Consider the following 13,264-nt stretch of genomic DNA (forward strand, 5'->3'; position numbering starts at 1 on the left):
GTTTTTGTATTTCAATCTTTTCTCTTGATTTATCTATTTAAATTTAACTGTGGTATGGGTTCTTTTTCCAAGAGCACATATTATTTATTGAAGCTAGCTAAGGCTTCATAAATTTCATGCTTAGTGTCCCCCCCCATCACTACCAATAAATCATCTATTCATCTATCCAAAATATACTGAAAGTGGGTGTCTCTGGGGGAATTTTCACTGCACCTTCTATCCTTTGTGGTGTTTTCTACCTACCATGTGGCTGTAATTTAAAAGTAGAGCTTTTTAAAGTGCCTCAGGTGTTTTTTTGCAGCTAGGTATATTGCCAGTGCGGCCGTTTTCCATGTAGGACAGACAGTGAGCACAAATCCTGTGGTTAGCCCAGACTCTGTCTGAGAAACAGACATGAAGGAAGATGTTCTTTCTCTGGGCAGCAGTGTGGTTCTATTTATTTATTTATTTATTTATTTATTTATTTATTTTGGTTTTTCGAGATAGGGTTTCTCCATAGCTTTGGAGCCTGTACTGGAACTCCCTTTGTAGACCAGGCTGGCCTCGAACTCACAGAGATCCGCCTGCCTCTGCCTCCCGAGTGCTGGGATTAAAGGCGTGCGCCACCACCGCCCGGCTTGCAGCAGTGTGTTCTAGGTCTGTGCATATAGCTGGGTGTTATGTTTGCTTTGGGTGTGCTCTGATGTGATCTTGCAGACATTTTTTTTGTAAGAATTAAAAACAAAAATCTGTCTCTCGTTCCAAACTATTTTATATGAAGGCAGAGGCCCTGCCTCTTTTCAGGCAACCGGTTTTTATCCCTAAAGCCTGGCATATAGTAAGAGCTCAATAAAAATAATTATTGAAAATATAATTTCGTAACTTTGTTCTGTTCGAATTTTAGTAGACACAATTTATCTCTGAGGCCAGGAGACTTTTTGTCTCATGTTTCCTGAGGACATAACAATTGTTCAAATAATGCATGTGACATCCTTGTGTCTATGACGTTTTGGCTGAGGTTTTTGTGTGAAACTTGGGAAACTGTGGAGACCCTTCAGACAAATCTATTGAACACCCACTCTAAGTCAGATGTAGGCAAGGCTTCGAGGGAAAATGACTCCTCCTGCCTGTTTTGGTGAATCTGGTTTCGATCTCCTAAAAGAAAGACTTTTAAGAGAGGGTAAATTGTTGACGTCACATTTCACTTAGTGTCAGGGAGTGTGCTAGGATCGCACGCAGAGGGTCGCTCAAGAAGCTCCGCCCCCAAGAGCTCCTTCTTTTTCATTCCGGAACTTTTTTCTTCCCCACTATGCTTTCTCCCCGGACTCTTTTGAGAAACGAGTGCTTCCGGTGTCTCCCGGCAACTTGGCTAGGTCTTCCTGCCGGAGCTCATCTCTGCACTCGCTAGCGTCGGTGAGGTTCCCTCGTGGCCTCACACGCTTGTTTCCCGGTCTTATGGCCGGTCTGACTTTGTTTGTGGGCCGTCTCCCGCCGTCGGCTCGCAGTGAGCAGCTGGAAGAGCTGTTTAGTCAGGTGGGTCCGGTGAAGCAGTGTTTCGTGGTGACTGAGAAAGGTAAGGAGTGGGATGGCGGAGAGGGCTGGGTGCTCCTGGGAGCTAGAACACGCCGAGTTTCAGGGAGCTATGTAGTTACGGTTTGCTTGTTTTGAAGCAAGGATCTCATTCTGTAGCCCAGACTGGCCTCGAATTCGCTACCGTTATCTCTCCTGCCTCAGCCTTCTGAATCCTCTGAGTAAATGACATGAACCAACCCGGCTCTAAGCATACAGTTCTTGCCCCTTACCGAAGGTTCGGGGCCGGGAACTAATTCTTCTCTAAACTGACTCTGCTGTAGGTTGGCCAGTAAGGTCGATTTATGAAAGGCAAAACACCCACTTAACGTTTCTGTTGCGTTTCCCCGAGTATTCAAATGTTCAAATGCTAACCTGTTAGTCTGGCGTAATGACTATACTCCCCGCATTTGGGAGGCTGTGGCAGGAGGATTGCTGGGAATTCCAGGACAGCGTGGTCTATGTAGAAAGTTCAGGCCAGCGCGAGCTTGGATTACCTAGTATGCTGTTCATTCATCTGTTTATTTGGCAAATACTTATTGAATGCTAACTATTCCAGAACATTGTTGGCTGTCCTTGGGGTACAGCAAATGTGTGACGGTAAATCATTAAATCAGAAATCCTGTTCTTATATATTTATGGTTGGGACGACAAATTAAAAAACCAAATTGTATGTTGATAATAGTGATAAATGCTAAGGAGAAAAATAAAGTTAAGGGGGTTAGGGAGTCTGTGTGTGAGTGTGTGTGTGTGCGCGCGCGCGTGCTTGTGTGTGTGTATGTCTGTGTGTGTGTGTATGTGTGTGCGCCTGTGTAGGGTGGCTAGGAAAGACCTGTCTGAGAAGAGATTGAACTTAGAATTTCTAAGGGATAGAACAGTCTGGATTCAGGAAACAGCAACCTTGATACAGAAGCAGGTATGTCCTTGTAGGAGAAGAGAGCAGAGGCCAGGGTGCCAAGGGAAGTGAATAAAGGGAGAGAATTAGAAAACCAGGACCAGAGAACCTTGCGACCTTTACAGATTTTTGTTCTCCTCTGGGGAAGTCATTGGTTTTAAGCAGAGAGCAATGGCTGATCTTTTAGACTTAGGTTTTGAAAAGCTTCTGGCTGCTGTGTGGTGAACCGATGTTTAGCGGATAGAAGAGAGAGGACCAGGTGGTAGGCTCTAAGAGTAATTTGGGGAGAAATTGTGGTGTTGGACCAAGATAATAGCGAGGGAAGTGGGGAGAGTAGTTTTGTATATGGACTTTGTTAAGGTAAAGTAGGATCTGCTGAAGCATTAGGTACGGAGTATGAGCAAAGAGGAGTAAGGGGTCGGGTCTGATTCCAAGGACTTTGGCTTGAGTCACTGGAGGGGTTCACCAGCTTGCTATATGCTTCCCATTCTGTTTGCCATGCATTGATTAACCAGTATGGAGAGTTGGCATTGACTAGTGAAAGGATTTTAATGATTTTCATGTAGAAACATTTCTTTCTCAATAAGACTTGCCTGGGACACCTGGATAGATACCTTGTTACCCGGGACATACGTTTACCTCCATTTGAACTCAGCAGGCATCTGTGTAGGTAGCTATCTTTGCCTTTCAACACAGCAACTGGTGAGAACTGGCATCTGGTGGACTCTCCTTTCCCCTCCATGGTTTCTGAGTATGTGACTAGGGAACCTGATATATGCTAATAACCACCCCATGTTTAGCTTCTATTTCAGTAACAGAAGTTACAGTTAGGGTTGTAAACGTGGCTCTGACTGCTGTGTAAGCTGCAGCATCTTCCTAATTCTTTGTCACTTTATGTATAGATACAGCAGGAGTGAACGAGAGTGCTGTACATTAACTTTTTTTTTTTTTTTTAAAGAATGAGCCAGATTTCTTTGTTCATTTCTTGCATTTAAGTACTCTTCAATGACACCTTGGCCTGAGATTCTTTGCCGTAGTCCTTTAGCCACTGTAGCCAGCCACTCTACAAGTCTACCCATTTCCCTAGTTTCTCCTTGTCATTCACCTTGCTTAGGTTGAGTTGGTGCCCAGTGCAAAGGGCCTCCACTACTTTAACAAACATAGGCTCATCACAGTTGGCTGCAAGCACAGAAAAATGTTAGCTTGGGCCGTAGAGCAAGACCCGACCTGTCTTTTAAAAAATGGAAAGCAAATAAACTGAAATAAAATTAAAATTCTTACAAATACTCCTACTTTACCATATATGGATGTACTTTTATATTTTTAAATTCTAGTCAGATGCTACTGGGTAGTAATCTGCAGTTTAAGAAACATTCATCTGGGGCTGGAGAGATGGCTCAGTGGTTAAGAGCACTGGCTGTTCTTCCTGAGGATCTGGGTTCAATTCCCAGCACTACATGGCATTCATAACAGTCTGTAACTCCAATTCCAGGAAATCTGACCCCTTCACACCAATGCACTTAAAAAAATAAAGTTAAAAGAAACATTCATTAGGGTTGGAGAGACGGCTCAGCAGTTAAGAGCACTGGCTGCTCTTCAAGAGGATCTGAGTTAAATTCCCTGCACCCACATGGTAGCTCACACTGTCTGTAACTCCAGTTCTAGAGGATCTGACATCTCCACACAGACATACATGCAGTCAAAACACCAATGCACATGAAGTAAAATTAAGGAAAGAAAAAAAAAATTTATGTTGAGGCTTGGCAGGGTGGCCTAGCAGGTTAAAAGCATTTGCCACCAAGCCTCACAACCTGACTTTTATCACCAGGACCAGAAAGAACCAACCCCTGGCAAGTTGTTCCTTTCCTTTCCTTTCACATGTGCATAAGTAAATGAATAATACCTAATTTATTTATTTTTAAGAAGCACTAATGTTGAGTCACGAATAGTGGTGTGTGGATAATTCCAGCATTTGGTATGTGGAGGCAGGAGGATTAGGAAGCTGAGGCCTACTTGGGTTATATAAGACTCTTGTCTCAAGAAAAATAAAACAAGAACAAGAAAGAAACATAAATATCTTTTTTCCTGCAGCCATTGCTGAGTTTCAGGGAGATGAGTTCAGGTGCATTCCAGGTTCTGCAGCACAGCGGAGGAAGGCATTGCTGCTAGAGGTGGACTGGACATTCGTGCTGCTTTACATGCTGCGCCAACCTTAGACAAGTGCCAAGTCCTTCTCTGTGGAATATTAGTTTTGTGTACCCTTACCTTAAACCTCGTGCTCTTGGTCTAAATCCTTAACAATCTCTCTTGTCCCGTTTAAGAAAAATTACGGACTTTTCTATCCAGACAAGTGAAGTGTGCTAGAAATGAGTGTTGTACTTCAGTGGTGGAGGAAGAGAGGGCATGGAAGTGAGGTGGGGTTTCCCTAATGGTGTCAACATGCCACCTCTCATGATTGTCAAGATTCTGTGTGTCACAGTTCTTTATGGAGGTATAATTATTGTTTATGTCTTTACTGGGGCATTAAACTCCCCCGCCCCCCTTTTGTTTTTTGAGACAGGGTTTCTCTGTGTAACTGGCTGTTCTGGAACTAACTCACTGTATAGACCAGACTGGCATCAAACTCAAGAGATCTGCCTGCCTCTGCCTCCCGAGTGCTGGGATTAAAGGCGTGCGCCACCACTGCCTGACTGAACTACACATTTGAGCAGCTTTGTTTCGGTTGTACTGATTGAGAGGAGGGTCTTTTTTTGTTGTTGTTGTTGTAGTTGTTCTAATTTCCTGAAGGGTGAGTTTGGACGTTTCAGGAGGAAAAAAATCAGTCTCCATGTTGCTTTCCTGGTGCCACCTGTCAGCTGGCAGCCACCTTATATAGATTACTGTCCTGTGTTGTAAGTGCTCTAAAGGAGGTGTGAGAGTGTTTAAAGGGGAACAGAACGCAGGAGTTGTTTCTTCTGCAGGTCATGGGTAGACATCGCTATTGGTATTGTTTTCCTTTTTTGTGCAAGAAACTAATTGCAGTTTTACTACTACCCCATCCCCAGGAAAGGGCCATGATGAGTATTTATCTGTATTTTTGGTCCTGATATTCTTCAATGTGGGGTCTCATGAAAGACCATGAGGCTGGCAAAGAGGGATTAACATAGTTCTTTTAAATATGATTTCTTAATTTTATGTGCCTGGGTATTTTGCATGTATGTAATCCTGTGCACCATGTGTGTTCCTGGTGTCCTGGTGCCCTTGGAGGCCAGAAGTTGTCACATCCCTCGGGACTGAAGTTACAGATGGTTGTGGGCTACCATTTGGGTAGTGGGAATTGAACCTTAGTCCTGTGGAAGAACAGTTAGTGCTCTTAATCACTGAGCCGTCTCTCCAGCCCCTTAACTTAGTTCCTTTTTGTTTGTTTGTTTTTGTTTTTCCAGGCTGGGTTTCTCTGTGTAGCTTTGGAGCCTTTCCTAGAACTCACTCTGTAGACCAGGTTGACCTTGAACTCACAGAGATCTACCTGCCTCTGCCTCCTGAGTGCTGGGAATAAAGGCGTGCGCCACCACCATCCTGCTTTAACTTACTTCTTACTACTGTTTTGACATTTATTTATTTCTCTCTATCTCAGATTATTCTTTGGAAAGGAGTGGTAATATCCATGTTACCGATCTCGGAGTGTTCTGAAGAGAAAATAAATCCACGGATTTCTACCTTCTTTGGAAATATTTAATTCAATACTGAAATGTTAAAGTCTTGATTTCATTTTTTTTAAAAGACTTTATTTATTATGTATACAGTATTCTCAGTATTCTTTCTGCATATATGCCTGCAGGCCAGAAGAGGGCACCAGGTCTCATTACAGATGGTTGTGAGCCACCATGTGGTTGCTGGGAATTGAACTCAGGACCTTTGGAAGAGCAGGCAATGCTCTTAACCGCTGAGCCATCTCTCCAGCCCTTGATGTCATTTTTTTAGGCTCTTATTTATTGCTAATATCTTCTAAGATTGTATTATTATAAATCTGGTTTTTCAAATCTACCATATGTATTATTCCTACCCTTTTTGGTGATCTTTCATTGTTAATATTGAATTCTTTGAGGGCCTAATGTTTTCAAGGGTCCTCCATATCCCAAACATTATCAAGTCTGGGGTAAGAAGAGGCAATAACATCAAGATATTAGATTGGAAGAGAGAGGAAGCCTTATAGTTCTAAATAAAGTAGGGAAAGATCCCTGCCTTATTTCTTTTCCTTTTGAGACCTGTATCTTTGATAGACTGCTCACAAGCCTTTGCTCTCATTCCCTTACTTCTTGTCTTGTTCTAGGGAGTAAGGCATGCCGAGGCTTTGGGTATGTCACTTTCTCCATGCTGGAAGATGTTCAGAGGGCGCTCAAGGAGATCACTACCTTTGAAGGTTGCAAGATCAACGTGACTGTTGCCAAGAAAAAAGTGAAGAACAAGTCCAAGGAAAAGAATAATGGTGAGTTTCTAGTAATTCTCCAAGAGGAAGGAGAATGAGAGGTGGCCAGAGAGCTAGGAGTTTTCTTTTTGTTGTAACCCCCACCCCCCAGTATGCTTTGATAGTCATTTGTGCATCTCAGGCTGGGAAATGTGGTTTTTCCTGGATGTTACACACTTGATCCCATGACAAATACTGTCTGTATTGGTACCTTTTCCACTTAGGTCTAGCCTAGAAGTGGGTTTGTAAACTTATCCTGTGTCTCTTACCTTTTAGAAAATTCAGAGTCCCCAAAGAAGGAACCAAAGCTCAAAAAAGCCAAAGTGGCAGATAAGAAAGCCAGATTAATTATCCGGAACCTCAGCTTTAAGGTAAGATGGCGCTAAGTGCCTGTTTTAAAGGACGCTTGAACCAAGGTGTGCGCATCAGTGGAACTCTTCACCACAGTGGGAAATAAACCTTAGCATGTTGAATTGAAAAAAAAAGTTGGGGGGGTCTGTTTGTTAAGGGGCAAGCCGATGGCTCAGTGGGTAAAGGTTCTTGCTGCCAAGCCTTATGACCCGAGTTTTGTCCCATGGCGAAAGTAGAAAACTAGCTCTTGCCGGTTGTCCTCTGATTTCCACACACATGAGCTTGCATTGCGTTCCCCCAAGTGAAATAAATCCATATAATTTTAAAGAATGTATTAAATCCACTAAGTGTGAGGGTGCTTTCCTTTGGAGGAAGCTACCATCGAGAAAGAGATCTGTGTGTTCAGCTTCTCTCTTCTTCCCTTTTTGCAACAGGGTCTCTTGTAGCTCATGTACAGCTCCAACTTTCTAGCCGAGGCTAGCCTTTAGCTCCTGATTCTTCTGACTCTGTCTCTTGAGTACGGGATTGCAGGAGTGGGACACAATGTCTGGCTTTTTTCTTTTTTTTTGGCTTCTTAGATACAAAGTAAGCGGTCATCTGTTCATAGTTGTTTGCTGTTCTGGTCTTGAGAGTTAAAAAAAAGGAATAAAAATATTCAGACTCCCTCTAGGAAATGAACTTAGTAGTTGATGTTTCATATTTATTTGCTATATTAATACTTCTTGTTTTTCTTTTGGCTTTAGTGTTCAGAAGATGACTTGAAAACAGTATTTTCACCCTATGGAACTGTTCTGGAAGTGAATATCCCAAGGAAGCCAGGTACTTTTTTTTTTTTTTTTTTTTGATTTTCGAGGCAGGGTTTCTCTGTAGTTTTTGGTGCCTTGTAGACCAGGCTGGCCTCGAACTCACAGAGATCCTCCTGCCTCTGCCTCCCGAGTGCTGGGATTAAAGGCATGCGCCACCACCGCCCGGCCTGGAAGCCAGGTACTTTGCACCTTCATTTGATGTGGATTTAATGAAGACAATGTAATGTAAATGTTCCCATATTATTCAACCAAAAATAAACCTTTTGTCCTGTTTTCTGTGACCTGAGAGAGTGATATTTGTAAAGTACTCAACAAGCAGTAAAGCCCAAATGCTAGTGTTAGTCCCTTGTTTTTTTAGGTAGCTCAGACTTAGTTCCTCTGGTATTGACTGATTGCTTTGCTAAAGCCGGAGTTATAGAGGATATAAACTGTTGTTTTGGGGCGGGGACCTCTTGGTTGATGGGCAGGCTGTGGACAGCCTGACTACTGTGATCTTTCTGTTCTGTTGGCTACCTCCTGCTACCTTTAACGTTTTTGTACATTTTCTCACAGATGGAAAGATGCGTGGTTTTGCTTTTGTGCAGTTCAAAAATCTCCTTGAAGCAGGAAAAGCTCTCAAAGGCATGAATATGAAAGCGATAAAAGGTGAGTCTTCTACACCTCATACCGTGACCTAGTTATGTCTGGTGCTGGAGTGAATTAGCACAGTAACCGCCTTTTTTTTTTTTTTTGGTATGTTCAAAAAATGTTTCTACTGCTTAGACTCTCATTGCTGAAATGGTAGCTCATATAACCCAGGGTAGCCATGAGTTCCCTAACTCACTGAGGAGCAGCTGACCTTTCTGCCTCCACCTCCGTGTTCTGAGATTACAAGCATGCATCGCCACACAATTTTTGGTGAACATTTTTAGTATTTTATCTTAGGCTAAGCTTGAAAGAACTCATACTAGGAGCCTTCCCTTCATTTTTTTGAGTGTCTTTTAGAAGTTCTTAATGACTGTCCTGGGCAGAACTGCTGATAAAATGCATGTTAGTGCCTCCATTCCTGTTTCGGTTGGACCACGCTTTATCAGTATCCTTGGCTATTAAACTGACAGTCTGCTCTTGGCGCCACCAGGTTCCAGGCTGGTGGAAGGGATCAGTTTAGTTCCTTCCTGACTTCCGAGCAGGATCTCCATTTTCCCGAAAGTCTGTTTTGCTTCTTGCCAGTGTAACTGGAAACACAGTTCTTTGTTTATCTCATATTATCCAAGGTGTGATGGCTGTGTAAAAAAGCTGAATTTCTGTTGTTAAAGGGTTTAAGGAATGAAAAGAGCTCCTGTAGGCAGAGTTTGATTGGGACCACCAGTTCCCAAATGACACCACAGAGACTTATTAATTATAAATGCTTGGCTAATAGCTCTTAAGTTAACCCATTTCTATTAATTTGTGTGCTACTATGTGGTTCATGGCTTGTTACCTCATTTTCTACATGGTTTGCTCCCTCTGTGTCTGGCTGGTGACCCCACCCTCCTTATTCCTTGCTCTCTCTTTTTGTCCACAAGTCCCAGCTAACCTCTACCTGCCTAGCTATTGGCCATTTAGCCCTTTATTAGAACAATGAAAGCCACAAATATTCATGGTATACAAAAAGATTGTTTTACTGCAAGTTATTGAGAGCATTTTTAGTTTTGTTTTTGTTTTGAAACATTATCTTACAAGGTAGTTCAGGCTGGTCTGGAAGTCGATCCAGACCCAGTGTTCAGGCTGGGGAGATGGCTCAGCAGTTAAAGGCGAGGCTCACATCCAGAAAAACCAATAGTCTCAGAATTGGCTTTTCTTTTTCTCCACTAAGACTGTAGGTATCTCTTGATGGGTGGGAAGTAGGGATATTAAGTCTCCCTAATGCCACCTCTCTGTTTGACAGGACGGACTGTGGCTGTGGATTGGGCTGTGGCAAAGGACAAATACAAAGATACCCAGCCTGCTTCTGCCCCAGGTAAGTTGTGTTAGTGTTAGGTAGGAGGGTTGGGCAGGTGGAAACAATTCTTGTGTTGTTTTTTGATTTTTGATTTTGAGACAGGTTTTCTGTATGTAACCTGGGACTTGCTATGTAGACCAGTCTGCCCTCGAACTCACAGAAATATGCCTGCCTCTGCCTCCCAAGTACTGCATTAAAAGTGTGTGCTGACATGCCTGACACATATTGGAGCTTTCATGTAGAGTGGGAATATTGAGCTGGAGATACCCAAAGCATAATATTAACATCCTGGAAAATCTCCAAATTCCTCTGGTCTCAGGGCTGCTTGTCGGTTCACATTGGACTGTCTGGTGAGCTGAATCCAAAACACAAGATCTTTTGAGCATGAGTGAGGAGGAGCCTGAGTTAGTCCATTCTTCCCTCTACTTACTCCCTTCTCATCCCGTTATAATGAGTTTTTAAGAAGAAAGAGCAGGGCTGGAGGACTCATTGGTTAAGAGCACTGGTTTCTCCTCTAGGGGATCTGAGCACCCACATGGTGGCTCCCAGTCCCGGGGATCTGATCCCTTCTGACCTCTAAGGGCACTGCATGCTCTTGGTACATGTATAAATTAATACTTTTAATTAAAAATGAGAGAGAAAACTTAGAATGCTTTTAAGTCACCAGAGTGTCAGAATATTGCACATTGAAGCTAAAGTTCACAGAGGGCCTGAGAGCAGTGTGTCTGCTGTGGTGTGTAAGTGGTGGCCTGTCTGAAGAGTTTTGGTTGCTGTTTCTCTCTCTTGGGGTTTCTGATGAGGACAAGAAAAAGAAGCAGCTAATCTAAGTGGTGGCAGCTTTGCTTTTTTCTCTCATATTTGCTGATATTATATGCTCTCATCTTTTCGGGTCTCTGAGGAATTGATTCACAGACGATGCTCAGATACCCAAATCCTTGGGTGCACCTATCTCGTATAAAATTAATGCAATCCTTCTGTACATTTGGTTCCTCTCTAGGTTATTTGTAAACCTAATATAATACAAAGCTGTCTAATAGTTATTATACTGAATTGTCCAGGGAATGTTGATAAAAGTAGATAGTCAGTACAGACACAGCGTTTTTAAAAAGTCTTCTTTGATCTGTGGGTGATTGAATCTGAGGATGAAGAACTGATAGAAATGAAAAAATAGGAACCAGGGACTTGAGATTAGTTTTTCCTGTTAACATAACCTTGTTTTAGATACTAAATGAATTCCTTTCTTTATCTTCCTGCACAGATGAAAAGAAGAACAGTGAACATGAGCATAAGGAATCAGGTAAAAATGGCAGGGTGGAAGAGCAAGAAGATGATGATGAAGACGATGATGATAGTGATGAAGATGATGATGAAGACGATGATGATAGTGATGAAGAAGGTAGAGAATCGACCGTGACGACACGTGTGAAAGTTCAGAAGAGGTAGGCCCATTCTGAGACACTAGGGGAGAGGAAAACACTCGCCTCTGCCCCCACTTCACTGTAAACTTGGTGTACGTAATAAAGCTCGGTCGCTGATGTGTCAGCCCAGATGATGAGCTCTGAACTGTGCTTTTGCAGAGCAGTTAAGAGAGCAGCTCCTGAGGAAAGCACTGAAGAAGACCATTCTGATGAGGACAGTGACCTGGAGGAAGGAGGGAGCGTTGATGGCGAGGGACCGCTGGAGAGTGGGAGCAGTGCTGAGGAACAGGAGGATGAAGGTTTGCTGGGATCTTCATAAATGCCTTTCAGCTTTGTAGAAATTACGAGACATGTACACCAATTCTGCCCAGGCCTCTTTTCAAATAGTTTTTCTATCAAATTTTTGTTAACTACTAAAAAGGGAACCTTTATTTTTATTTTTTTCTAATGCCTTTTTTCTCCATCCCTATATCCCCTTTCCCCCTCCCTCTCTCCCTCTTTTGAGACAGGATCTCATGTAGCCCAGGCTGATTTGATGATGATGATCTTGGACTTGTGATCCTCTTGCCTCTCCCTCTGAGTGATGGGTATGCACCTCCACTCCTAGTTTATGAGGTGCTGGGGGTCAGACACAGGAAGGGCCTTGTGCATGCAAGGCAAACACTCTACTAACTGCTACATCCCGCTCCCCTCTGCCCCTCTTTTGAGACAGGTCTGCTACAGCCTGGGGTGGCCTCAGGCTCAGTATGTGGATAAGAATGACCTTGAACCAACCCCTGTGGTGACTTTGCTGTAATCCCAAATGCTGGGATTACAGGTGTGGCCCCCCTTTCCCCCCACACTGTGTCTGGTTTTTGCAGTGTTGGGGTTTGGACCCAGGACTTCATTCATGCTAGGCCAACATTTACCAAGTGATCTACATTCTGAGTCTTTTTGTTTCCTTATTGTTCACTCTGTTTTAAAGATGAGTTTGGAATATTTGGGAATTTAGAGTCTTTATTAGGGAATTAAAAACCTAGCTTTAATATTGAAGAGCTGCTACTTCCGCTTGTCTAAGTTGAATGAATAACTGGATAAACAGGATATATTACAGTGAGAAATGCCCAGTAACTGCTTTGTCAGGGTGGGTGTTTTTACTTAGCTGTTTGCTTACATTTCTATAAGTTTGGTGTTTTGGTTTGGCCACATAAGAGATAATTTTTTTTTTTAATTCATGAGGATGGAGTCAAGACTTTTATATTGAGAGTACAATGAGACCTACAATTTGGGTTCATCTGCCTTCTGTCGCTTTCTTTTTTGAATCTGAAAACCTAGTGGGACTCAAATAAGAAGTTAAAGAATATAGTACAAAGGAGCTTAACGTAGAAATCAAAGGTTATTCACCAATCCAACATTTCTCCAAAGTAATCATTTTTTCAGAAATTTGTTTGTGTACACGTAGCATATAAGGGTTCCAAGCATGTGCTACCACATCTACCTTAATGTTGTTCTTCAAGCTATGAGTTTGCTTTCCACCCAGATCATTAACTCTTAAGTCATTGTTCTGTTTCTTGTGCACTTAGAGAACATTTTAACACATTTATAAGCAGAGACACATGCATATCCATGCAGTATAATGTAGTAGTGAGTCTGTGTGTTCATGCTGTCTCCTCAGGGGCTCTCATTTATATGGGGATTTTTCCTCCCATACCTTGACCACATTGGATTCTATTGGTCTTTCTTGTTTTGCCAATTTAGGTAAAAATTAGTATCTTTTTTTCCTTGAACTATGCCCTCTTCCCCCCTTTCTCTCTCTCTCTCTTGCTGTTGGAGATTGAACCTCTATGTCCTTGTTTTTGTTAA

The 13,264-nt window shown here is 42.6% G+C and overlaps 1 protein-coding gene across 1 annotated transcript in view; it reads left to right on the top strand.

Moving 5' to 3' along the window:
* Nucleotides 1-1,357: 1,357 nt before the first annotated feature.
* Rbm28 (RNA binding motif protein 28) overlaps nucleotides 1,358-13,264 on the top strand; it is a 37,898-nt gene continuing 25,991 nt past the window's right edge. The window contains exons 1-8 of the mRNA XM_057790992.1: nucleotides 1,358-1,552; nucleotides 6,753-6,908; nucleotides 7,164-7,258; nucleotides 7,982-8,057; nucleotides 8,597-8,689; nucleotides 9,951-10,022; nucleotides 11,263-11,443; nucleotides 11,582-11,721. Coding sequence (XP_057646975.1) covers nucleotides 1,435-1,552; nucleotides 6,753-6,908; nucleotides 7,164-7,258; nucleotides 7,982-8,057; nucleotides 8,597-8,689; nucleotides 9,951-10,022; nucleotides 11,263-11,443; nucleotides 11,582-11,721 — 931 coding nt within the window. The 5' untranslated portion in view covers nucleotides 1,358-1,434. The remainder of the gene's footprint in view (nucleotides 1,553-6,752; nucleotides 6,909-7,163; nucleotides 7,259-7,981; nucleotides 8,058-8,596; nucleotides 8,690-9,950; nucleotides 10,023-11,262; nucleotides 11,444-11,581; nucleotides 11,722-13,264) is intronic.

The sequence above is a fragment of the Chionomys nivalis genome, chromosome 1 (genome assembly GCF_950005125.1).
Source record: "Chionomys nivalis chromosome 1, mChiNiv1.1, whole genome shotgun sequence".
Taxonomy (NCBI): Eukaryota; Metazoa; Chordata; class Mammalia; order Rodentia; family Cricetidae; genus Chionomys; species Chionomys nivalis.